The sequence below is a fragment of the Lynx rufus genome, unplaced genomic scaffold, assembly GCF_022079265.1.
Source record: "Lynx rufus isolate CCGP_SWC_20201006 ecotype Redwood Valley unplaced genomic scaffold, mLynRuf1.p SCAF_28, whole genome shotgun sequence".
NCBI classification, from domain to species: Eukaryota; Metazoa; Chordata; class Mammalia; order Carnivora; family Felidae; genus Lynx; species Lynx rufus.
The window spans coordinates 12,529,859-12,557,253 of record NW_025814843.1 but is presented as its reverse complement, the minus strand read 5'-3'; the positions used below and the strand labels follow the sequence as shown (position 1 = coordinate 12,557,253).

The following is a 27,395-nucleotide window of genomic DNA, read 5'->3' as shown; positions in this document are numbered from 1 at the left end:
TCCCCACACCTGCCATCCCCGCCCACATCCTCAGGTGCCCTCCTTCACAAAGTCCCTCCTCTCTCCAGTCATGTTTCAATCGTCTCGCTAACTCCTCCCCCTTGTGGCCCCAAAATGAAGTCTCTTCCATCTGAAACACGCGCGTCAACGGCTGCCCTCTTAGACCACTGGGCCGTGGCTCTCCTCCGGCTCACAAGTCCCGCGTGTTGCCTGTGTGTGCTCTCACGGGGAAACCGAGGCTCAGAGAGGTTTCACCTGCGACCACACAGCTAATCCGTGGTGGAGCCGACACTCGGAGCTTGGCTACGTCTTCTCTGGAAACAGGTGCAAGGAGACTGCCCGTTACACCAAATAATCCAAGTGAAGGAAAGAGATACTGGCAGACCCAGACGCCAGAAAGGAAGCAGCGAGGCATCAACACAACAGGGGGCGGACGCTGTCGCTTCGCGCATCCACACGCCAGGCGGGGCCCCCTCTGGCACATTCCACCACCGACGTGGTGACGCGTCCCCGTGCTCACCGCCTCCTCAGACGTGATGAAATACAGCGGCCCCCTCGGTTCCTGCAAGTTTTCCGTCGGCCACCCCGAGTCTCTCCCAAGAGAGACTCCCGCCCGTTTCTCAAGCCACTGGGTGTGAGTCCACACTCCAGACCCCTGGAGTAACGCCTTCGTTTATTCATTCATTTCTGCTCACGGACTTTTGCTTAGACTGACCTAGGAGTTTCTCTTCCTGGTGACGCAAAGTCCCAGGAGAAGCAGATGGGCACAGTCGTCAGAAATGAAAACCCGACAACTTAGAGAAGACACACCCGCCAGCTCCGTCACCAAAACGAGGCCAAGTTCAGGGGAGGCGGTGTACAAACATACTTTACCCAGCCCAACCTCTGGCTTGCAAAGTGGATTTTAAATGGTGACACATCTTTGGGTAAAAAAGCCAATGTCACCACATTTCAGGCACTGCAGGACTGGATGTTTTCCGAAGGTGAAAACACAGGGCACCACATCTCCTCTGACCCCACCAGTCACCTTACGAGGCAGGTAGGACACTCCCTTTTCAACAGCTAAAGAATAAAGGTAAAAGTTAAGAGCTGCCCACGGTCTAAGAGTGAAGAAGAGAAATAGAAATTTAAAATCCAGGTTTAATTACCCCTCTCTGGAACAGACAATGAGTCACCCGATACCATGGAAGTGATCTGCTCAACTGTGAGGGCTCTACTCATGCTGAATATCACCCAGTAACCGTGCCTCTGGTTCGGAACATCGGGAGTCTCGAAAAGAGCTGAAAACTAAGCAAATAAATAGATGTCCATCCCCCCTGCTGTCCTAAAGGAACTAATACAAGGCCATGTGCATAGTAAACACAGTGAGCTTAGTACAAAAATCCCAAAGTGATTTCCTTGAGAACTGTCTCTCTCTTATTGACCTTGAAAACCTCAGAGGCAGGCCGTCATATTTGCAAATGTAAAAGTAAAGCTAAATGAACTTACCATTTGGGTGCCAGATTTCTGTAATGAATTTCATTTTAGGAGGCCGGAGGGGGTAATCTTTTGGGAAAGTGAGATGAGCCTTAAAAACACCACCTTCACTGGAAGAAAAACAAAAACAAGTTCTTGCCTATAAGTTCCCGCTTATCGGTAGACAATTATTACAACAAACATAAAACAAGGGTGCCAGTGCTAACACTGTAAATGAAGTGAGTTCGTAACCTGGGTCTCAAGCAGATAATTTACCTACTCCAATACTCAGTTCAATAGACCATCACGCCCACCCTCCTACTGAACTCTCAGAAGGCGAGGAAAATGAAAGAAACAGTTGGTGCACAGCAGGCATCCCGATCAGGTCCCGTTATTGCGGTGCTAACAACCCTACCACCACCACCCGCTGTACGTAAGTCCACGTCCAGAAGGGTTTGCTCTGCCTGGGGGGTCTCCAACGATCACTCTCGTCCGCGGCAGCCAGCCCTCCCGCCGTTCTTCAAGCCCCACCAGCCCCCTCCCCTCTCAGAGCTCACACACATTAACTGGGTTGTTCCCTGTGTGGAAAGACGCGCGGACCTTCCACTCATTTATTCATCTTGTCGTTTCACGAGTATTTCTTCGCCCTTCACACATCAGACACGAACAGCTGGAACAGGGTATAAAGTCTCCCAAGGAGTCTGTATTCTGTGGCTTTTCCAAAACAGCGCTGCGCAGGACAGCTTTCTGCACACTGGCTTGGTCCACGGTCACACTGTCCACAACACCTGACATACGGCCAGTTCAACTGAGGAACTGTATTTTTAATTTTATTCAATTTTATTCAATTTGAGTAGCACACGTGGCCAGTGACTGCGGTATTAGTACGGTCCTAGGTCAACGCCATTCACTTAAAAACTGTTTCTGAAGAACCATCAAAACGGGACAACGAGCCGTATGTTCACAACAAAAACCAATGAGATCAAGTCAGCCTGATGGGGCACATGACTAAGTTCCTCCCCGTGTCATCGGTAGCGGCCATTCCCTCTGTTTGAAACACCCTTCTCCCCTTGTCATCACTTAGAGCTCGGCTCCAACGTTCCCTCCTGACAAAGGCCTTACTTTGACTATCAGACCTCAACCACCCGTGTCCCTCTGGCACACTGGCCTCTTCGCACTTATTCCAACGGCTACTGGCACATCTGACTCTTTTACTGCTCAGTGCACACTCCAGCAGAGCAGGGTCACGTGACTATGCTTGTTTGAGATCAGTGAGAAATGGAATTGTCAGCTCCGTACACGGGACTGAACAAATACACACTGATCACCTATTTGCGTGAGGCACTGTTCTACATAAAAAACAGGGAGGAAGACGTTAGAGATCATTGTTTTCTTCCCAGCACTTACCATTTGGTGGCAGAAAAAATATCAAGCAAAATATCTGTCCTAACTACTGGAATATGAGCAATCGAAAACTAAATTTTTAAAAAAACCAAGTATCTACTATAAGCCCATTTGTCTTAAGAAGAAAAACATGGGGACATGTTTATATACAAATAGAAAACTGTATGAGAACACGACACCAATACACAGCAGTGGTCAACTCTGGAACACAGGATCACAGGATCTTTTACTCACTGCTTTGTACACGCCAATACAGACTATTTTTAACCGCAAGAAAGTATTAATCTGTATTGCCTTTTCTGATCATAAAAGATTTGGGGAAGGGCTTAACAACAGAGAGGCAGATCATTAACACCAAATACTAAAGACCCAGGGAAGGCCAATGGGCTCCCAGCAGAGAGAGCAACCGTGGTAACACAACTGTAGTAAAAGCCAACAGGAGGCTGCGAAGGGTGAACGAGAGAGGGGTGGTGAGGTACAAGCGTGACGAGCAGGACGACTTGAAAAGCCCAACAGTTAAAGAACGGGGTAACTAGATGGGGAAAGAGCACAAATGAAAGGCTTTAAAAAGGAGGGAACGAAACTAATTTGTCTGCAAGGAGACGGGAAGGTGCTGGCAGAAAGACCAGGGACACTAGAGAAACAGTAACTGAGTGACTGGAAGAAAGAAGAAAATAAGGGAAAGGGGGCTTGATCAAGAAAAAGAACATCGCTTCCCTGGCACTGGAAGAAAACCGGACTGAACGTAGTACAGACATCCAGGGTACGAAGGAAGAAAAAGGACAACTTTTATGTCTGCTGCGTGACCTCCATCTGCGAAACTCCCAGAAGGACTCCTCGAAGGGGGAAAACTGCAGACCTGGGCACACAGCAGGCTGGGACGGCTGCTGGGATGGACCCACCACCCTGACGGGCGCGGCAGCCACCTCCTCGCCCGTGCCACCCCACCTGCCAGCGCCAGCGCCGGCGCCAGCGCCGGCCGTGGCACCTGGCAGCTGGATGCACTCCTTTTCAAACTGGGGCTGCAAAATCAACCGAGTGAGTTGCTAACCGGTTCTCTTCTATGACAAATCAAAATCGAACAGAAAACACAGGCGCTTATCACAAACAGTCTGTTTCACTTAAGCCATCTACATGCATGTTGCTACTCACTAAAACGTATGCACAGGAGTATACATCAGGTCACGATGTAAAATACTTCCGGTTATGGGTTGTGGCGGGGGGAGGGGGCGCAGTTTGAAAGCTGCCAACACAGAAAACAGCCAGGAATCTGTGTAAAAGGGCATCAGAAGAGCTGCCCCAAAGCCCTGCACTTTGTTCCACCGACAAGGCTGCTCCTCAGAGTTAAGGCAGCTTCCCTGTGTCCCCCAAGTCTGAGTGACTAGATCCACTTTATGTCAGCTCACTGGAATCCCGATCATGAAAAACTGTCTTAAGTTATTTTCATCCTTAAAGTGTCAGGTCTTATTGACGGAATTATCCCCAAAGGTTCAAAGCACACAATTTTCACTGTCTACAGATCACTCCCCATTCTGAACCAATAACCCCATGTTACGCCTTACAGGTTTCCTCCTAGAGCTGGACTCCTTAACATCTTTCACCTATAGAATCCTACCCGTTTTTTTAAAACCCGAGTTGTGTGGCCCCAGCTTGTGGGTGCAAACCTCCCATTTGAAAAGGCTGAGAACCTTTTCTCAGCCTGGATGAAGTGTCTTCCATTAGCCCCACTTACTGTTTTGTACTACGTTATAAAAATCTTACCAGGACCGGATCCCATCATTCTATTTTGTCAGATCCTTTCATTCTGCCATATTGACTTTATATAAATGATACACTTATGCTGTTGTCTTAAATTTTGCTCAACACTGTTCTTATAAAAACACTCCTGGGGAAAAGAGGTTAGAGTGGGAGAGAGCCAAAGCATAGGAGACTGTTAAAAACTGAGAACAAACTGAGGGTTGATGGGGGGTGGGAGGGAGGGGAGGGTGGGTGATGGGTATGGAGGAGGCCACCTGTTGGGATGAGCACTGGGTGTTGTATGGAAACCAATTTGACAATAAATTTCATATATTGAATTAGATAGATAGATAGATAGATAGATAGATAGATAGATAGATAGATAAATAGATAAAAACACTCCTGGGGCGTCTGGGTGGCTCAGTCGGTTAGGGGTCTGACTTCGGCTCAGGTCACGATCCCACGGTTCGCAGGTTCGAGCCCTGCGTCAGGCTCTGGGCTGACAGCTCAGAGCCTGGAGCCTGCTTCGGATTCTTTGTCTCCCTCTCTCTCTGTTCCTCCCCTGCTCACTTGCTCACTTTCTCTCTCTCTCAAAAATCAATAAAGATTAAAAAAAAACAACACTCCTGTTGTTACTGGTTTCTTGTTCATTTTATCTGCCACATTCAACAATTTATCACACTCATAAGGTATCTGACTGCTTCCAATTGTTTTGCTATTACAAGCAATAGAACACTGAACGTTCCAAACGCTTCCTGGGCATCGGGTTTTTACCCTAAAAATGAAACTGCTAAGACAAAGTCTGCATCATTGTTCAAAGTTGCATGGCCCGAGCCCCTGTTCTTGAGCACTGAACAGTCAGTGATGTGGCCTTGCACTGATCACGCAGCACAAGGTTCCCTCATCACAGGACACACGGCTCATGCTTCACTGTAAAATGGTACTAACCAGAGTCCGTCGGGTCCTACATCCACGATGACAAAACATACATGACCTTAATAGCCTACAAAGTTTCCACCCCATTGCCAGTGGGGGGGAATAAAATAAAGCATGCTCTTTGAACAGACTAGCCGTGGCTGATGAAAGACAGAGTAAGAGGTCAAAGGTTACACTCGCCACTCACTAACACCAACGTATACAATTTAAAGTTATGTGGTGATACCCGAGTCTCCCAACGTCCTTCACAAATCTGCCACCACCTTTCCCTGAAATCTCTCATTCCGTGGAAATGGCTGGCCGTCCACACGCCTGATAACCGGCAGGCTGAAAAGAGCAGGTACAGCACGCCAGCTCGGTGTCCTTCACAGAAAGACACCGAGACAATCTGTCCTTAACTCCACTGGGAAGACTCATTAACGGACAGAGCAGTAACAGAGCGATAAATATAGCGGCTAAATTAATCCTCGTGGCAACTCTCAGTCTTACAGAATCTTGAGTGCCCTCGTTACTCTGAAGGGTGCAGCGCCCTCTAGTGACTAAGGGAAGGCTAATGATGCCGCACAAAATAACACGAGAGCGTCTAAAAAAATGTCAGACGTCGTTAATTCTTCCCATCGTTACATAAATGATGTATCCAGTGATGAATTCATCAGGCAGGTTTAGGCACCATCTAAGCCCACATTAACTTACTTCCAGCCCTACATCCCCACTGTCAGCCTCAGTCCCTCCCCATGGGCAGTGATGTACACTGGAGGTCTGGCACCCACACACGAGAGATGCCCACTCCGGCAACCCCGAGATGGCGTCTACCCTCTTCAGCTGCTGGACACCTCTAAGTTCCTTCCTGCTAAGCCAGCGCACAACATGAAATACTCGATTCTTGGTACCTGGTACCATTTTAGGATGCTGACTTCTGAACACACTTTCCTCTCCTTACCCCTTCCTGGCTAATTGCTCAGCCCTCCTCACTCTACCGCCTGGGCAAAGGCCGTGCGTCTCCCTACTGCCACCCGGCTCAACCCCAACTCCCAGCCCAGCTCTTCCACCTACAAAGAAGCTTTTAGAGTAACACTGTGAAAAACAAATTCCTGCTGCACAAATAAAACACAAGTAAAGTGAAGGAAAATAAAATCTGCAATCCCAAAGTCATGATACTCAGAGCTTATACTTTAGGATGTGCATCAAATTCCTGACTGGTAACTCCTGGCATAAAATCCCTCAATGGTTAGGCTTTGTCGTCAGGACAGAAGACAAACCCAAACTCTTTAGCAGGGTTTATAAACTTCACCGAGCACTCAACCCCGTCTATCCACCCTCTTCTTGAGGTCCCACACGCTCAGTCTGACTACTGCTGCCACACTCCAGGTCCCACCCCTTGTTTTCTAGGCCCAATTACATTCTGTTCCTCCTACGAAATTATTCATCTGTGGCTCCCCTTCCATTTACCCCACCTCTCACTGCCTTTGCCAGAATATCCTCCCAGTTAATTCTTAATTTTTTTAAATGTTTATTTATGTTTGAGAGAGAGACAGAGTGTGAGCAGGGGAGGGGCAGACAGAGAGGGAGACACAGAGTCCGAAGCAGGCTCCAGGCTCCGAGCTGTCGGCACAGAGCCCGACACGGGGCTCGAACCCACGAACTGAGCCAAAGTCTGATGCTCAATCGACTGAGCCACCCAGGAGCCTCTCCATCCAGTTAATTCTTACCCTATCTGCTAACACTTCGAAATCCCTTCCAGCCCAGAGTAACTCCTCTAAACCCACTGCGGCAAAATCTCCCCCATCTTACCAGCTCCTGGGAAGAAATGAGCAAGTGGCTTAATTCTGACCGATGAGACAAGAGCCGGTCTGCAAGAGAGCTTCCAGGGAAAAAAGGTGTCTACACTGCATATAAAATACCTGAAACTAAGAAGAAACTACCCTCAGGGGCGCCTGGAGGGCTCAGTCGGTTGAGCTGAGGTCATGATCTCATGATTCGTGAGTTCAGTCTGGCTCTGTGCTGACAGCTCGGAGCCTGGAGCCTGCCCGGGATTCTGTGTCTCCCTCTGTCTCTCTCTGCCCCTCCCCTGCTCGTGCTCTCTCTCAAAAATAAATAAACATTAAAAAAAAATCTTTTTTAAGAAAGAAAGAAAGAAAAAGAAAGAAAGAAAGAAAGAAAGAAAGAAAGAAAGAAAGAAAGAAAGAAAGAAAGAGAAAGAAAGAGAGAAAGAAAAAAAAAGAGAAAGAAAGAAACAAACAAACAAACAAACTACCCCCTCTTTGTCCTTTGGGTAATATTCTGGGGGCCCCTGGTGGTTCAGTTGGCTGAGTGCCTGACTCCTGAGTTCAGCTCAGGTCATGATCTCATGGTTCATGAGACTGAGCCCTCTGTCAGGCTCCACACTGACAACGCACAGCCTCGTTGGGATTCTCTCTCTGTCTCTCTCAAAATAAATAAATAAACTTAAAACAAACAAACAAACAAAGGTGCACGTGGCACTGAAGTTAGACTACAGCCCAACTGTCTCATCTAGAAACCCACACTCCAGAGGAGCGGCCACCACTGTTTAAATGTGTACTGAAGGCCAGGAACGAGTTTTTAATTGACGGAAAAAAAGGGACTATTAATTAGTGCGGGGACTATTAACAAATGGTTCCCCTTAGCAAAGCTGAAGGCATACAATGTATATATGGACCCGCCAAGAGCCTTTAGAGAAAAGGCCAGAGCTCTGTGGGGTCCTCAGAGATGAAGCTGGGGCCTGGGTGCTAATTACTCCTGTACACAGACAGCAATTTGGAAGAAATACTCTATCGCCAGAGTACAAGATTCTGTCATTGGAATGTCACTGTGTCTCCCCAGTAAACCTTCATGCAACGTATTTAGTTTGAAAATCTGCACTTCATCGGGCTTGTATGTATGGTTTTATTTGCTTGCAAATAATATTAAGGATGTAATGGGGGACACCTCAAAGATGTTTTTCAAGGGTTACTATTACCGACCCGAACTTTCCCTGTGGAGTGACCAAACTGAGTTCCTACGGTGTGCAGTGATCACCAATACCAACATGGCCCTGACAAATACATCAGTAAAATGTCTGACTGGAAACAATCGTGACAAAACAATCACTTTTCCAGACAACAGAAAGCCCCAAGTCCACACTACAGCCTACAGCTTACCCTGTATGTACTGTACCAGCTCTGGTAACAATTAGCCCTAATTTTCTTCTCCACCAGGTGTTTTAGGGGGCGGAGGAGTCCCCATCTTTGAACACCTAAAATGAAATCCCCGCCTGCTTAGCGCCATGGAGGACCACAGCTGAATAAGGAAGCACAGTCCCCAAGAAACTCGGACACGGACCCATGGCTCTGTTCCTCAGGTGTATGGCTCTGAGATACAAAAGGTCACAGTATTTTGTCCCAATACCCCCACTTCTAAAAACAGTACGGAACCTGTACTAGCCACTGACATCAGATAGTCACAATCCATCTTATAAAGCATTAAATACTCACTTTCGAATGTCTCCTCTCTGTCAAGAGAGCATTCCCACTATTCTCCCTTTCTGATCCTACACCCACATGAACTTTTGCCCACCCCTCATTCTGTGTCCACCCCTTCATTCTTTGCAGCAAGACAACGAACCCCGGGTACTCTGATAAGAAATCCTGCAACATTTCTTTGGGGGCTCGTCTGGGGTATCGACGTATTCTAACTGTAAGTAAAGGGCGGTTGGCTCCCCCTTTCTTTCCAACCTAAATAAAGTTCTCGAACCAAACAACAGGGACCCGTCCGCCAGTTGAGGGCGAATAGAGTGACTGCCATTCTCAAGTCTCAGCTGACAAGCTCCTTGGGTCTCCCCCCCAGCTGATCCCCCAATGCAGTCGGGAACACTGGTGTGGTGGAGCCCCAGTTTCCTTTTGAGAAAACCCTCTGGATGCATGGGACTCAAGGGAGACCAAACAGCAAACGATGGGTCCTGACCCAGGCTATTGTCTGGTGGATGCCTGAAGGCCGTCGGCAAAACCGGATCCCTCACCGCCCCGCTTGGGTAGCTGGTAGAATTCTCTATGGCCAGCCTCTTCCTTTGGGAAATGAGTGGAAAAGCCCAGGACTGATCTCTCGCATATCCTCCTAGGAGTGATCCGGGAGACTTGCAAAGGGTCCTCCCTCACAGGTTTCCCAACTGCAGTGGACGGTGGCCCTCTACTTGCTTCCACTTCCGACACTCTGGCCATGGCTCACTGCCCAGGTCTCATTTTTTACCTTTCATTTTCAAACATCTCTTGTGGAGCGGAGAGCAGGCCTTGCTTCAACGCCTTCTGGGCTCACCACCCTCCTCCTGCCCCTGATGCCCACGGTGGTGATGGGACAGAAGACATTTGGCAGGCTCCCACAAGATGCGGATGCGAATAAGAACCAACTGGCTCTGCTTAGTCTACTCAGGACAGGGACTTGAAGGAATATTCCCTAGCAGCTGCCCAAACTCCTCTTGTTTCAGGGAACGTCCCTGTCCTCTAATGTGCATCTGCTCATCTGTCCAAGCTGACAGGCGTCCTCTCGTTGTCTGTCCTCTGGGCTTTTATCTGCCTCCAGGCTTCCCGGCCGAATCTCACCTCTTCAGCCCTCCCCTCCCTCCCCGTTTCTGCACCTCCTTGGGTGCAGCCTACCAACTGTCTCCTATACCATCCTCGGTGTCCCAGGCGCCACCAGCTCCTCCTCTCACCCTCCTGTCAAGGAGCAAAGAGCACCCACTTGGACTGCCCACTTCAGATCTCCCCACTGGTGCCCCAGATAAAAACTGACAACGGAGAACAAATTGATTGAATTTTAGGTGAATGCAGGTGAAACTCATTCGAGTTTCAATGTTTAGGCTATTTTAAGTTTGTTGGTTTGAGACAGACCTGTTTATCAGTATTAAATATAAAACTTTTTATTCTATCTAGGTTTCCTGGAGGTCAAATAGGTTCATGTTATCTCCATTCCACTTTGTTAGCAAAAAGATGACTAAAATGATGGTAAATTCTGCCTCAAAGTTTTCATGGGTAATTGTTAAGATGCCTTCCAGTCTTTGGTACCCTGAAACCGTATAAAGCTTTGCTTGCGTGATAAATGGGATTCAATTCGTTGGACGTCCAGGTCTTTTCCAAACAGACTGGAGTGCTAAAGCATTGATTACTTAACATAGGTTTAAGCTTCTGACTTCTCATCGCAGAAAAACTAAGGCTATTTGGGTCTGTTGGTAGACATGCTTTGTGCTTAAGTGGCTCACGAATTTGCCATCCAAAGAATTCTGGTAGGACAGTTCACAACTGGTTACCAAGTTTTCACTGGAGACTATGGTTTCTAAGAGTTAAAATTCTGCTAAATGTAGTTAAGGCTGATGGGAATAAGGAAAGCAACTCAGTACGTAGAAAAGTAGGAGAAGTGTAAGAAAGATAAGGAAAGGAAATACATTTTTATTGGAAGGCAAAATAAAGTAATTTTGTCTGGTTATTTGGAGAGAAATGGCTTGGGACAAAATGTGAGTGGAAAGGAAAGTTGTAGAAGGTTTGTGAAGGGAAATCTCTGGAAAGGAATTTTATGTGTGGTCAAGAAGGACTAAGGTTAAAATGAACGGATTTTAAAAGTACACGGGGTTAAGATTAAAACTGACCCTCCCTTGATCCAAAGACTGGAAAACAACGGCGATACCCTCGATACCCTTGGTGCCAGCCTCCAAATGCTCCATGTTTGTTGTGCCCATTTAGCACAGGAATGGACGCCTGTGCCATACGAGGGATGACCATGATATACAAAGGGCTTTTACTGGGATACATGGGCCATTTTGCTAAACTTAGCCCAGTGTATGCCAAAAATGGATACCCACATGGCTGGAACATATTTATTTGTGCACTGCTGAAAAAGGCAGGGGAACAGACCTCATCTTTAGCCCTTTTAGCCCCCCACAATGGCCGATGATCAATATGTAAATTACTGTTGGGTCAAAATAAAATTAGTGCACATTTCCAAAACCAGGAGAGTCTTGCGTGGTCACAGTCCGTACTCCCAAGGTCCCGCGGGCAGGAAACAGGGGTAGGAGAAATCAGGGAAGACCAGGTCAGCTCTCGGAAGTAGGGTCAAGCCTGGGTAAGAGCAACTACTCCCAGCAGCTCGAGAGACTGACTGGGCTTCTGGCTGCCGGTCCCGTAGCCAGCCAAAATGCGGGGTTAGAAGGTGAGGCTTCTCCTGGCCAGCTATAAGGGATGCCTTTTTCTCTTTTTCCTATAGATGGGCAATTCCCTAACCAAGGCCAATACCCCTTTGGGATGCATTCTGAAAAACTGGGATGACTTTGATCCACAAACCCTGAAGGAGCAGCAACTCATTTTCTTTTTGCCCCAAGGCTTGGCCCCAAGGCAAATTGGAGGAGGAAACCTGGCCGCCAGAGGGAAATACCGATTATAATGCCATCCTACGATTGGACTTGATCTGCAAATGTGAGGGGAAGTGGGGAGAAGTCCCTATGTTCAGTGTTTTGGGGGCCTTAAGAGACAATCGAGTAGGTGTCAGGCCAACCCTTTCTGAAGTCCAGTCATCGGGAGGGTAAACAGCTAAGGGCCCTTTGCCTGTACCCAAAGCAGACCTAGAGAGGGAGGGAGCGATGGCTTTCACCTCAGCCTCCGCCTCGGGTCCTCCATCCATATACCCAGACCTCAAACGTGCACTTCTGCTCCCTGCTGCCCACCTTACCCAGGCCCTCCCCGTAGCGTGACAGGCGTGTTTCCCCTACAAGAAGCTGGAGCGCCGGAAGGAGAAACCCAGGGAGGCACCACCACAACAAGATTACGAGTACCTTTTTCGCTCTAAGATTTAAGACGGACGAAAGGATATCTAGGTACATTTTCTGATGATCTGGATAAGTATATAAAGGCTTTCCAGAATTCCCTACTGAAGCTCAGGCAGTCCCACCCCAAGATCCTACTTGGGACTATGATAATTGCACTGGGAATGGTGGTACTGCCATTTCCAAGCCTGTACTTTGGAAGGATTAAAAAGAACTAAGGTTAAGCCTTTAAATTATACTAAATGAGCCACTATTATACAGACACAGGATGAAACCCTGGTGGCCTTCCTGGAAAAGTTAAGGGAGGCTCTCATTAAATATAAGGCTATCTCGCCTAAGACCCCTAAGGCAGAGATGATTCTGAAGGACAAATTCATCATTCATTCAATCAACCCCAGATATTTGGAGAAAACTACAAAAGTTGGCTGTTGGCTGGGAAGGGACCCTGGAGGAGCTTTTACAAGCTGCCAATTGGGTATATGACAACCAAGATCAAGAGAAAAGTAAGGAACAGGAAAGGAGGCTTAAGAAAAAAATCTAAGGCCTTAGTCTCGGCCTTACATACTATGTCGAACCAGACTTCCCAAGGTCCTGGCACCAAGTGCCATATCTGAGGCCATTCAGGGCACTGGAAACACAAGTGTTCTCAGAGGGGACAACCGAAGTCGAAACCCCATGAGCCAGGCCCCTTGTGTGGAGACGGTCACTGGAGATCCGGATGCCCTCGGGGACCTCAGTCTGCAAGGGCTCAGATACCCAGTGTCTCTGAAGGGAGCGGATCGGTCCTGGGGCTCATCACAGTGGCCCCCCTGAACCAACTGTCCACTGAAACCCAGAGCCTCGGGTAACTCTGGAAAACGGAAGGGAAACCGCTTGAGTTCCTTCTTGACACTCAACTGCCTTTTCCGTCCTTTCCCCGGCCAACCATCCAAATGCCGCGTAACTCTTAGAGGCCTCTCCAGAAAACTTATGACTAAATTTTTCTCTCAGCCCCTGGGGTGCATATGGGGAGACTTTTTTTTCCGCCCTCTTTTTTGATAAAGTCAGAGAGCCCCGCTCCCTTGCTAGAAAGGGACATTATGACTGAATTAGGGACGACGGTGCTACTAGCTCCAGGACGGATAAATAATTGTCTGAACTTAGAGTAACCTGGATATTGGAGAGGTAAAGTTAAATACTCCTCGTGGAGTTTGTTCCTGTGGAAACTGGATGGCCAAAGGAAGATTCGAGGATCGAGAACCAAAAACTAGTTAACTTGCTTAATTATTCTAACCAACAATATCACAAGATCCAAATAAATACGGGAGAGAGGAAAACTTGTGGTTACATTTTTAAAAAAATGACCAGACATGTCAGGGACTTTTGGGATGGCTACAATGCATCTTTCCTTCCCGTGGTGTGGTCTCCTCCCTAGGAGGCATTGCGTTCGGAATATTAATGCTTGTTAGTCTAATAGTCTATGCATGTCATTTGTAGAAGCCGATGATCTGCCCGAAAAAAAAGACCTCCAAGAAAATTCTGGTAGCCCAGATGTTCCAAACACCCTCCCGTTATCTCGAACCTCTGGATCGACCTCGGAACCTACCCTGACTGCCATACCCAGGTCATTGCCCCCTTTCAGCAGGAGGGAGTTAAGATCGGTCGTTGCCCCGATTCCTAATGCAGTTAGAAGTCATGCGTTCAGTGGGAAGACTATGGTAGAAAAAGATACGATAAGAGAGGCAGAGAGGGAAAAGGTAGGACCAGAGGGAAAGGGTGGGGAAAGACAGATTTTGGAATAACGTGGGAGTGCGTGACAACAGCAAACCCTCCCCACCCCCGGGGTAAGGTTCCTAAGAATGTAACAGACCCCGCCTACTCCCCCTCAGGTTGGACTCAGGAATTTCACAAAAGACCTAAGTGTGAACACAGACCACACCTCACATGATGGAAATGACCCAGCACCTAGTGCTATTAAGCCAAGGAGGAGCCAGGGGGAAGGGGCGGGACAACCAGAACCTTACAAAACAAGGACCTTTGTCATGGGCATTCACTTTCAAATGTCCCCTGTCTGTAAAGAGAGCTTTCGTACTATTCTTCCTTTCTGATCTTATACTCTAATAAACTTTTACCTGCTGTTAAAAAAAAAAACAAACAGTAAATATTAGTAGCTTTAAGTTAGTGTGCAAACATTCAGAGCAGAAAGTAAGACTGTGGTCTTTGAATCTAAAATGTAGGACAGAAGGGGCGTCTGGGTGGCTCAGTCAGTTAAGCATCTGACTTCACCTCAGGTCATGATCTCACGGTTCGAGGGTTCGAGCCCTGCATCGGGCTCTGTGCTGACAGTTCGGGGCCTGGAGCCTCTTTGGATTCTGTGTCTCCCTGTCTCTCTGCCCCTCCCCCACTCACACTCTGTCTCTCTCTCAAAAATAAACATTAAGAAAACATCTTAAAATAAAATGTAGGACATAAAATATTTAAGAAATCTCATCTCCTTTTCCGTTATTTTTTTCATACCACTACATTCTGTTTTCTAACTGACATTTGTTAATAAGGAGTAACTACAAGTGATTAGCTGTAACAATCGCCTTTATAAAGTGGGAAAAGGTAAACACTGGTTCATTTGAGGGTCAACACATCTTGGCTCTGGTCAGTTTTCTGGGGGGACCCAACTGAAGAGTCACTAAACCGATGACTTTGAAAGTTCTCTCCCACGTGAAGATGCTGATGTGTGACCTGTGTCCTGAAAGGAAATCTCCCAGGTTAACACGACACTGGAATCAAACGGACAAAGTGCTGATGGTGGGAAAGCCTGACCTCTGAAATTACGGGGTTCCCTTTGGGGGTGAGGCACAGTAGGAAGAGGCAGAAACATTTCAGTCAAGAATTCTCTTCTTTCTCCTATCCTGCCAATATTAACCCAATGTATCTGAGAAACAAGTAAAAAATACATGATCTAAAAGAGGCTTTACCTTAAAAATAGCTTTTCTGTAATAAATTTATTCCAGGTATTAAAAACATCTACACTTCAGAAACTATTATCTATTTAAGAAAGCAGCAGGCTTTAGACACTAGAGTTTCAGGCAGAACACGTAAGTCCTATACATGCTCACTTGATACAAACAAGTTCACCTAACCACAGCCACTCCATCTGATCTAAACAATTTCACTTCAGTTTGCCAAAACAGTTTATACTTCAATTAAGAGAGCTATTTTAGTGTCAGTTCCATGGTACTTACTAAAGTGTGTCAGGGGGACCAATGATAAGGACTTCCCATCGGTAAAGGTCATTGTCATCTATTAAACCTGCTGAAAAGCCTTCCACTGGATTTTTGTTGAGTTCTGTGGGGGAAGAAAAAAAACCGATCAAAACTTTTAAGCACATAATTTTCACCCAACAGATAAATTACAGAACGTTAATACCATGTTATAAATTCTACGCTATTCGACGGATATACGTGGATCCATCAGCAAAATGCTACCTGACGGCCAAAACGTTTCCATTTCTGTAGCACAAGGAGGCCCACAGGGAAGCAAACATGACCCCCTTCCAAACCTCTTATTCCCGCCCTGGACTCCAGCTAGATTCTCACCCTCTAGGTAACCCTACAGTGGTAGACAGAACTTGTAAAGACACAGGCATCCAGGCCCACCCTCCCAGATCCCGGCTCAGAGGGAAGTCGAATCAGGCTTCCACTGTGGTCTTTAGGGTGCCCTATTAGAAGCACCAACAGAGGACCTCACCCGGTTCACTGGAATCCCTGAGCTTAGCCAACCCTCATGTACACCATTCTCTGCGTGTCTACTTGACAAGCCCTCTGTAACCCTGGGGATGCACATCTACAGATGGGGTTCCTGTGGCCCAGCAGACTCAGCATGCGGAGAGCAAAGACCCCACGTGTCTGGTTTGTGTCACCCCTTTGGCCAGCCAGAACTTCTGGCACACAGGAGTGGTCTCACAACAAGAGCTGGGGCCCTACAGAAATGGCAGTGGCATCGTGAGATTCTTCTCTTCCAGAAAGAGTGCTCTGGCCTGGAGAGAGGATGACGGAAGCGAAGGACTAGGGAGGCCAGAGGACGCAGGCCAAGAAGGGAGCTCAGTGGGCCAAGTGAGGAGGAATCCACAGTCTGATGGTTCCTGGAGACACCGGGCTTCATAATGACCTACTGATGGTATATATTATGTACGAATTTTCAACAGCTTTAACGAGGTATAACTGACATTCGGTAGGAATGCACATTCATAAATTGTAAAATTTGACACACACTGATACACCTACATGCCTATGAAGCAGTCAACACAATCCTGGCAGTAAATATCCACATGCACTGTATATAGAAATCACCAACGGAGAGCTCAGACGGGGAGCACGGACTGGCTCTGAGAAGTGGCAGCCAAGCCCTCGTGAGAGAACAGGTGGGAAGGGATGTGCTGGGGGCCTGAACAGGTGTTCTGCCATCAGACTCAAGAGTTCGGCCTGATGGTAAAAGAAAGCGTAATACAACCAGAATGCTATACACGAGACTGAACAGTGTGTCAGTAACCAAGACCTCAAATTGTGAAGGAATTAAGGAGGTGGTGTTATTTCAACAGCTAGGATCTAACACCCCAACGCACCAGTGAAACACAGAGCCAAAAGTCACATTTTATTTATATTTAAATATGAATGGAGGCACCTGGGTAGCCCAATAGATTCAGTGCCCAACTCTTGATCTCAGGGTCATGAGTTCAAGCCCTGCACGGGGCTCCATGCTGGGCATGAAGCCTACTTTAAAAGGGGGGGAGGGGAAGGGTAGCGTGCCTGGGTGGCTCAGTCAGTTGGGCGTCTGACTCCTGATTTCGGCTTAGGTCATGATCCCAGGGTCGTAGGACTGAGTTTTGTGCTGAACTCTACGCTGAGCACGGGGCCTCCTTAAGATTCTCGCTCCCTCTGCACCTTCCCCGCACACACGAGCTCAGTCACTCTCGCCCTCTCTAAAAACAATTATTTACTCAAAATTTGAAAGATTTTTTCATAAGCCTAAATTTTTGCCTAAAAGGCCAAGTAGACTTTATCTAAAGTTTTAAATCGTACTATATCTCAAACCAAAGAAATGTATGCTTACTTTAAAAAAAAAATTTTTTTTTAACGTTTATTTATTTTTGAGAGAGACAAGAGAGGCAGAGTGCGAGCAGGGGAGGGGCAGAGAGAGAGGGAGACACAGAGTCCGAAGCGGGCTCCAGGCTCCGAGCTGTCGGCACAGAGCCCGACGTGGGGCTCAAACCCACAAGCTGTGAGATCATGCCCTGAGCCAAAGTTGGACGCTCAACAGACTGAGCCACCAGGAGCCCCTGTACATTTACTTTTAAACAGCTATTTTAAGGCTTTTTTAAAAATTTTTTTTAATGTTTACTTATTTTTGAGACAGAGAGAGACAGAGCATGAACGGGGGAGGGGCAGAGAGAGAGGGAGACACAGAATCGGAAGCAGGCTCCAGGCTCTGAGCCGTCAGCCCAGAGCCCGACGCGGGGCTCGAACTCACAAACCGTGAGATCATGACCTGAGCTGAAGTCGGACGCTCAACCGACTGAGCCACCCAGGCGCCCCTAAGGCTTTTTTTTTTTAAGAAAGATACTGAAAATGGAGAGGCCTGAGGCAGGAACTGCATTTTGTTTGTGTGTGTGAGCAGTCACTGAGCGTCCACACTGCTGCAGACATGCTGGGGCAGTGACCGCCGGGGGGGGGGGGGGGGGGGGGGCACAGTCTGAGCTAAGGGCAGTCACGGTCTTTTCCTGGACAAACGCTGTATTTCTCAGACCATTTTCTCCAACACTGTTTTCAAGTCTTGTGGAAGATTCTACAGTTTATCCAGAAACCATACTCTTGCTGCATTTTCCATGTTTTATAAATGGAGGTGGGTAAGCTCTGAAGTCAGCATATGTGGTCAAAATTACCCTTGAGACTTTGCTTTCGGGTCCCATGGAGTACATCACTGCTTCTCACTCCGGTCAATGCATCACAATTTCTAAAACTCTTCTGCACACTCTCTCCGCGCTTTTCTTCTACAGGAGCGGTTATGGCCACTGTCTGTCTCAGGTTAAGTAAGGCTGAAGCAACGGCGAAGAGGCCCGCTGTCTCACTTCTGGCCTGGCTTCTGCCCCTAGTGTGGGCCTCCAGGACCCAGACCCATGGGTATTTGACAGGCTCTGTCACACACCTTTACGAATGCTGCCTTCTTCCACCAGGCCTTCCCTAAATAATTTAGCAAATAATCTTCTTCCGGCTTCTGCTAAGTTCCCAGTAATGCTACTTTTAGTCGGCACTACGTTGCCTGTCGCTCGACCGCCGCCCCTGCTTCCCACGGAGGTAAGCGGGCACAGCAGACCACAGCAGGTGTGCCTGACTGGCACAGTCACTAGGCGGGGCAGGGAGGACGCGTGGTCATCGTGAAGATACAGAAAAGATTTCAAAAAGGAGAGGAGACATCTCGAATGGGACACAGGCTGCAGGCTGAGACAGGGGGGCCCGTACACACCCAGAGGTGGGTAGACGGCTACAGCAAAGGGGGCCAGACGGGGAGCAGAAGAAGGTCGGAGGCTCGGCAGCGAAGGGTCTCGTGGGCCCTGGAGCCAAAGGGCAAAGACACGTATTAGAAGGTGTGTGTTTTGTTTTTAAAACGAAGTGACCATAAGATTCACATTTTCAATTTTTTTTTTCAACGTTTATTTATTTTTGGGACAGAGAGAGACAGAGCATGAACGGGGGAGGGGCAGAGAGAGAGGGAGACACAGAATCGGAAACAGGCTCCAGGCTCCGAGCCATCAGCCCAGAGCCCGACGCGGGGCTCGAACCCACGGACCGCGAGATCGTGACCTGGCTGAAGTCGGACGCTTAACCGACTGCGCCACCCAGGCGCCCCAGATTCACATTTTCAGAAACGAATGGTGCCAAGTGTGAAAGATGACCCAGAATAAGGCTCCAAACAAAAAGCAAATCACGAAAGTAACCCTGGAAAGTGCGCCGGGAGATGCCAGCAGGAATAACGACGGAAAACAGGGCTTTTAGCAGAAAGAATCAATCAACCCAACTTGGTGACGTGGGGATTGAAATAACATGTCAAAAACGACACGGAACCCCTCAGAAAGTTCAACACAGAGTCGTCGTATACCCCAAGACACCCAGGGTCACGTACCGGACGCGGCTCTGAGGGCAGAGACGGCAGGTCCACAGAGACAACAGAATGGGGGCGGGGGGGGGGGCAGGGGGTGTGCACGAGGGGCGTTCGCGGGGCACAAGCACCGTTCTGAGCTAGAGAGACGCGGCCTGCGCCAGCACTGCGAGCACGCCGAGGACACTGAACCTCACAACAGCTAACTGCGTGTTACCCGACGTCCCGTCACTTTTTAAAAGCAACAAACGGGCTTCTCTGCAGAGCAAGTGGGTCGAGAAGTCTGTTCATTCTCAGAAATGGGACGTCGAGGAACGAGACAGAGATGCTGAAGACCCGTGAAACCCCACTTTCTGTTCCTCTTCCCGCTCCTGTTCCCGCTAGGACCTGCACCCCCTCTCTCCACAAGCCTCAGCATGCAGTGTACATCCTCCTCGTAGGGGACAAGGAGTCAGGGACTTCTCAGAACAGGTCACACGGAAGGAAGGACCGGGGGAGAACGACCAGAGGAAGCCATCTACGCGTACCCCAGACCACAGCCGCTGCTCTGGGGAGTAACACCCGGGCCCGGTCTTTGCTCCAACCTGCTCCCGGATGCCTGACAGGGCACGTGCACCGGACCACAATCCTCAGTAACAACCCCTAGGCCCCGAACAAAGACGGGATGCCCTCTCCTTTCCTTTCTGAGTCTCCCAGACACTGTGCCTGCACCTGCCTACTGTCTGTAGCTTCAAAACTCTGCCGTCCCTCCTGCCGGCTCACGTTTGACTTTGATGCCGGGCAGCCAGGGACCCTCTGGGCCCCCAGACTCGGCCTGCCAGCATCAGGAAGTTGTGTTAACTTGAGGGGCGAGGGAGAGAAATGATGATAGGATTCATTTGAAAAACATACGGCCACAGTATGTTTTGTTTTGTTTTAATTCTTAGCTAAAGAGAGAGACTTGGGGGTTATCAGAATATTATTGATAACTTAAGTCATAAGACTGATGGTATCACCCATGGGTGAGCCTAAGTGTGAACCCTATGTAGAAGACCCAACTGAATACCACTATTGTGAGGATTAAAAAAAAAAAAAAAGAGGCCACAAAAGTGACTAAGAAGGGGAAGACAGAGAAGTAGGAAGAAACCCAAGAAAAAGCTTTATCAAAGAAGCCAAAGGAGAAAGTTGCCCATAATAAATACACACTACACAGGAAATAGGAGGTCTAAACCAGGGGTGCCTCAGTGGCTCAGTCCATTAAGCATCCGACTTTGGCTCAGGTCATGTTCTCAGGTTCACGGGTTCATGGATTCATGGGTTCCAGCCCCGCATCAGGCTCTGTGCTGACAGCTCGGAGCCTGGAGCCTGCTTCAGATTCCGTGTCTCCCTCTCTCTCTCTGCCCCTCCCACACTCGCACGGTCTCTCTCTGTCTCTCTCTCTCTCTCTCTCTCTCTCTCAAATAAATATTTTTTTAATTAAAAATTAATAAAATAAAATAAATCCGCTGGGTTCAGTAAAAAGAAGGTCAAGGGTGCCTCAGGCGTAAATGGTTTCAGTATAATGGTAGCATGTGGGCCAGGCAAACAACACCGAGTTGACAAAAAGAAGGTGAAGGAGAAAAATACAAGTGGAAACTTTCTCTAGAAGTCCAAAAGTCTGTGGATGGAAAAGTGTAGTAGCCATGCAGAGATAAAAGCCCAGCAAGCTTTTTAATGGGAAAGGCCAAAGAAAGAGGTTTCAACACCCTATCTGTGTGGACAGGGATACGTCTTCACACTACATTCAAATCCAGATGGACTACAAGATATAAATAACCAACAAAACTTAAAGAAAATAAAGAATTTTATTACATGATCTTGGGTTGGAGGTGGCTCAGGAAGGCCAAAAAACTCAACAGTCAAATTACACTACGCAAAGTATTTTAAATCCAGCACAATAAAGCCTCAATACACAGGCCAGAACAGAGAGACTATTTGCAACATTACAGGTAAAAGGCTAATGTTCCGAATACAAACGAAAGGGGAACACACAAAGGGTACCAGTACATGGCGGGAAGGACACAGCTAAGAACACAAAACTCTGGCTGGCGGAAGACACACACTTCGCAGAAGTGCCCGTGGTTGGGTTTCTGCCTGAATCAGAGAAGTTTTCGATGGGGCAAACATGGAAAGTTATCCTTCTGAACACTACCTGGACACAATGAGTTGGAAAGAGCTCTCTTTCCCACAAATCATGAATATGAAAGCAAAATTTTAAAGTTCTAATAAAACAGGCAAAACTAATGATTAGTATCTGAAATCAGGACACTAGTTGTCTTTTTTTTTCTCTCTCTCTCTTTCTTTTGCAAGGGGAGTGAGGGTAGCAGTCGGGGAGAGTTTCAGGGGTCCTGGTAATGGCACGCTGCACAAAATACGTATGTACTTTCCTATGCTTCACCTTTTAAAACTCAGTAAATCCCGGAGTGTCCCATCGCTGTTAAATGAGAGCTATGTACACCTGTGGTGAGTCTGGAACTCACCGGGGGCCAGAGTGGTCTACAAAAAATGAACAGAAAGCAAACCAAGGCTTTGGGAGAAAGGATTTGCGTAGGCAGAAGTCTGGGAACTGATGCACGAGCAGCAGACTTTTACGACAGAGTCATCATTCAAGGATGAAACTAAAGGAGAATGGGGAGAGCACACGAAGACTAAAAACCTCTAGGAGCACCTGGCTGCTCGGTCAGTTGTGCTTCTGACTCTTGATCTCGACTCGGGTCAGGATCTCACGGTTCGTGAGTTCGAGCCCCATGTCGGGCTCCGTGCTGACAGCGTGGGGCCTGCTTGGGATTCTCTCTCTGCCTCTCTCTCAAAGTAAAATAAATATTAAAATAAAAACACAAATGCAAACTCTACAGTACTGAATTCAAATTGCAAGTTTCAGTACTTCAAAAAAATTCTGAGTTCTGTCCACTGAAAAGGTCTAGGAAAGACGACCAACCCGGTACAAATGTGCATCCCTACTGCCCAGGATGTGGCTCCAAACAGGATGCACCACCCACAGGGAGCGGGAATCTCCAGAGAAACGGCTGAGTTCAGGTCTGGGGCGGGACATGTTCTAGGTTCATCTCATACTTACTAAATAAAAAGGAAGCTGTCAAGGGGCGCCTGGGTGGCTCAGGCGGTTAAGCGTCCGACTTCGGACCAGGTCGTGATCCCACAGTTCATGGGTTCAAGCCCTGCGTCAACCTCTATGCTGACAGCCCACAGCCTGGAGCCTGCTTCAGATTCTATGTTTTCCTCTCTCTCTCTGCCCCTCACCTGCTCGTGCTCAGTCTCTCTCTGTCTCTCAAAAATAAACATTAAAAAAAAAAATGTAAAAAGTAAAAAAAGGGGCACCTGGGCGGCTCAGCGGGTTAAGCGTCCGACTCCGGCTCAGGTCATGATCTCATGGTACGTGAGTTCGAGCCCCATGCCAGGCTCTGTGCTGACAGCTCAGAACCTGGAGCCTGCTTCAGATTCTGTGTCTCCCTCTCTCTCTCTGCCCCTCACCTGCTCGTGCTCGGTCTCTCTCTGTCTCTCAAAAACAAACATTTAAAAAAAAATTAAAAAGAAAAAAGAAAGACAACCAGATATTATGTGTCCCCTGATAAACAAACCATTCAGGAATGTTCACCTCACTTACCAACCTGAGCTCGTCCACACCCCCAGACACAATCACCAATTTACAGAACACACAGAGAAATATGGTTACGGACACCCAAGGACACACATGACTAGCAGAGACCACACTGCAGGGCCTGGAAACTCAATAAACACACCATGAGGGAAACAAAAGAAAGAACTGAACTCAAACTTAAAAAAATTTGCAAATTTACTTAAAACAAGTAAAAATTTGAAGACTAACTGGACATCAGACAATAGTAAGACGTTACTATCACATTAATAATATTAAATAATTATTGATCTTTTAAAGTGGTAATGGTAATCTGCTAGCCCTTTAAACCCCATTTTTAGAGATATATTATGGAATATTTACAGACAAATGATGAATGATGTATGATGTTTATGAAGTGCTTCAAAATCACGGGGGATGGATAAAACGTGACTTCTCACAACCTTGTAACTGTTGAGGCTATGTGAGTCCATGGAGATTCACTGTACCCATCAGTTTACTTTAGCATTAATATATGTTTACAATTTCTCTTAGTAAGCTAAAAAAAATGCTAAAAAGGCAGTTATTGTACTCTAAAATAATGTTTTATCATTTCTTTTATCAATCACATGAAAATAAACCTTCACTGAGCCTCTGCAAAAATACGAGGTCAACATTCAAAGACCCAACTACACATTTTATACTTGACTCTCAGGGCAATGTGCTGCTTTCACTGTAATCCACTTTGCCAAGCCCAACGGTTGACTAAACCTACGGCTAACAAAGCCAAACACAAACTGGTACTTAGAGCCCAGCACGGGTTCTCCTTGGAGTCGCGGTGGCTGTGGTATCCTGCTCCAGGGAATGTGTGCTCCCGTCACGCCTCAAATAGCTGTGAGGTGCGTTTCCATGAAGTGATGATTTCTACACTGGCTTCATTTTGAACCTTGGAAATCACCAACAGAACCTTTATCCAGATACTAAGTGTCAACGTGGTTTGTTTAAATAGTTTTGACCTTATTATAAGAATAAACGGCCATATTAATTTTAAAAATTTAGATCAGTACAAACCAAGTCACTTAAAATTAACAGAGAAAACATTCATTTCCCCCAAGTTTCCATTAGTTAATCAATATTGACAAGGGTAATGTATTAGCAAAAAACTGCAACAGTTTATGTTTTGTCTAGATTTTAAGAGGCATCAAGTTAATCATCTTTACAGTTTTGGGCAAACTAAGTTTGCTTATTAAAATGAGATTTTTTTTTCTTTACACCCTGCCATGGGCTACAGAGCTAGGTGATTTCCTAACCTGAAACATTTCCAACCACTTTCTTTTGCCACGTTTCAAAAACAAGGAATAGGGAGCAGAGAAGCAAAACAAGCCTGAGATCACATCTCTCGCAAAGATGTTGCCCATGTGTTTCCGAAAAGATGCGCGTGGAGAATTCTGGACCACATTGCTGGAACAACACTCGAGGAAGCTCGGCTACCTGCAGTACCGCCCCTCGACATCTTCCTCACACACTCAGCTGAGCTTTCTTGAACACGGGGTCCTAAGCAGATCGCTGCTTGTGCTTAGACCAAGAACCGCAGCCCTCACACATCTCTGACGGGATCTGCGACCCTCACGGGACACGGAGTCAGGCCCTGAGTCCGCCCTCTGCGGTTTCACATAAACCTCCACCTACTTTGTTATGTTTGGGGACAAAAAATTATACATACAGACAAGATTTGGGAGGGCTTTTGAATTTCATTTCACAACAGAAAATCTGCACCCCAGTTTTGGGGGCACGAGTGTGGCGGGATGCCCGGCAGACCGAGGCTGGATGTCAACTCTCCCTCCCGGTTTGTCGCCCTCCTTCTTTCCTTCTTTCTTCCCTCCTTCATTCCTCTTCCTCTCCTTTCCCTTCGTCTCTCCCTCCCTTCTTTCCTTCCCTTGTCTCATTTTCCTCATCTTTAAGCCTGGTCAAATCCATGACAGTGTTGCAAGTCAAACAACATACTCTGCAAACCTGCTCTCTTCCTTTAAAACTGCTCACTGGGCCACAGACGATAAAAAGAAGCGTCAACGTTCTTCAGAATTTTGCGGTTTGGAGAAATACTACCCACCCGCCATCCAACACTTCACAACCACCTATTTATTTCTAGTAGGAACCGTCAAGCAAGGCCCCGATACGCGGGCCCAGAAGAATGAGTGAATGAACACGATTCAAGCCAGGGGAATGGGGTCTTCCAGAGGATTTTTCAAACTGGAATTAAAGAAAAGGAGTCCCGGGGCGCCTGGGTGGCGCAGTCGGTTGAGCGTCCGACTTCAGCCAGGTCACGATCTCGCGGTCCGTGAGTTTGAGCCCCGCGTCAGGCTCTGGGCTGATGGCTCGGAGCCTGGAGCCTGTTTCCGATTCTGTGTCTCCCTCTCTCTCTGCCCCTCCCCCGTTCATGCTCTGTCTCTCTCTGTCCCAAAAATAAATAAAAACGTTGAAAAAAAAAAAATTAAAAAAAAAAAAAAAAAAAAAAGAAAAGGAGTCCCAACCCAAGGGGAAGTTGTGCCATAAAAGCCTAAGAGCTGCCGACAGCCACAGCTCCAATCTCCAGGAGCAAAGAAAGGCGGCATGAGAAAACGCAGCCAACATGGAGGTAGACGAACAGGGCTAAGCCACAGGAAGAGAGTTCTAGCTCCCGACCCCCGGCACCACTCCTGCCCTTCATAGCTTTGGGGAAGTCAAATTTCCTTGCTCACCTACACTCATTCTAGCTCAATTCCTAGCCCTTCCAACGGAGGGTGCTTGTTTCTCCTTTCAAAAAGTTGTATCTCCGAGCTGGCATCCGGTGGACGGTGTCAGCCTCCACCCCTCGCCCTGAAGGTGGCACCGCAGGGCCGGCCCTCCCCTTCCCTTTCACACTGAACCACATCACTTGGGGGACACAGATGGTTCTCGTCAGGGACAGCAACACATGATCACCAAACCTGCCCCCAACCCGCCAGGGCAGGTGGACGAGGAGGAAGGCGGTCCCTCCCACCACCAACGCAGGGTGAGAATCATTAACCCTTCACTGCATCCTGATTTTCTTAAGTGTTGCTCCAGGCTTCTGGGTATAAAATTTTCAAGCACAAGTTTTCCTTTACTTAATATATAACAGGTCTCGCCTCCTTATCTCCTTACTTTTGCACAATAAAACTAGGTAAGCTACTCTACTTCATGTATCAATACAGGAACTTGCTTTCTTTTGTCTTCACCTACCCCTCTGTAGCCTCAGCAACCTCAAAGGGAGGGTTCCCTCTCCTTACCATCTCTCCTTGTCATCAACTGCGTACAAAGAAATTCACAGTGAGGCGCCTGGGTGGCTCGGTCAGTTAAGCGCCTGACTTCGGCTCAGGTCATGATCTCACAGTTCGTGAGTTCGAGCCCCGCGTCGGGCTCTGTGCTGACAGCTCAGAGCCTGGAGCCTGCTTCAGATTCTCTGTCTCCCCCTCTCTCTGCCTCTCCCCTGCTCACTCTCTGTCTCTCTCTCCTTCAGAAATAAACATGATAGAGAGAAAGAGAGAGAGAGAGAAAGAAAGAGAGGGAGGGAGGAAAAGGGAAACAAAAAAAACTTTTTTTTAAATCTCTTAGCATAGGGATGCCTGGGTGGCTCAGTCAGTTAAGCAGCCAACTCTGGATTTCGGCTCAGGTCATGATCTAACAGTTTGTGAGTTCGAGCTCCGCGTAGGGCTCTGTGCGGACAGTGTGGAGTCTGCCTGGGATTCTCTCTCTCTCCGTCTTGCTCGCTCTCAAAATAAGCTTTAAAAAGAAAAAAATCTCTTCGTATAATAATGAGGTTTTTGGAGTTCCATTCCAAGTCACTTCAAGTTTCCTTCAACCACCTAATAAAATCCAGAAAGACTTCAGAAAGAGTCTCAAAGAAGTTACTGCAATATGATATCTTCTTTTTTAATGTTGAGAAACACAGCACACACAAGTGGGGTACAGGGCAGAGAGAGAGAGAGAGAGAGGGATAGGGAGAGGGAGAATCTAGAGCAGGCTCCACACTGTCAGCATGAAGCCCAACATGGGGCTCCAACCCACGAACCCCATGACCGTGACCTGAGCCAAAATCAAGAGTTGGTTATTTAAGGGTCTGAGCCAGCCAGATTGCCCTGTTTGATCTCTTTTTTAAACAAGATCTAAAACGAGGCCCCTGGGTGGCTCAGTTAGTTAGCATCTAACTCTTGGTTTCGGCTCAAGTCATGATCTCACAATTCATGAGTTCGAGCCCCACGTTGGGCTCAGCACTGATGGCACAGAGCCTGCTTGGGACTCTGCCTCTACCTCTCCTCCGCTTGT

General features: G+C 47.6%; 1 protein-coding gene across 2 annotated transcripts in view; it reads right to left on the bottom strand.

Annotated features, from left to right (window-relative positions):
- UBE2G1 (ubiquitin conjugating enzyme E2 G1) overlaps window positions 1-27,395 on the bottom strand; it is a 109,431-nt gene that overhangs the window by 22,094 nt on the left and 59,942 nt on the right. For both annotated transcript variants that reach the window (XM_047090135.1, XM_047090134.1), the window contains exons 2-3: window positions 15,553-15,655; window positions 1,489-1,586 (exon numbers count right to left, since the gene is read on the bottom strand). In XM_047090135.1, the coding sequence (XP_046946091.1) occupies window positions 1,489-1,586; window positions 15,553-15,655 (201 nt within the window). The remainder of the gene's footprint in view (window positions 1-1,488; window positions 1,587-15,552; window positions 15,656-27,395) is intronic.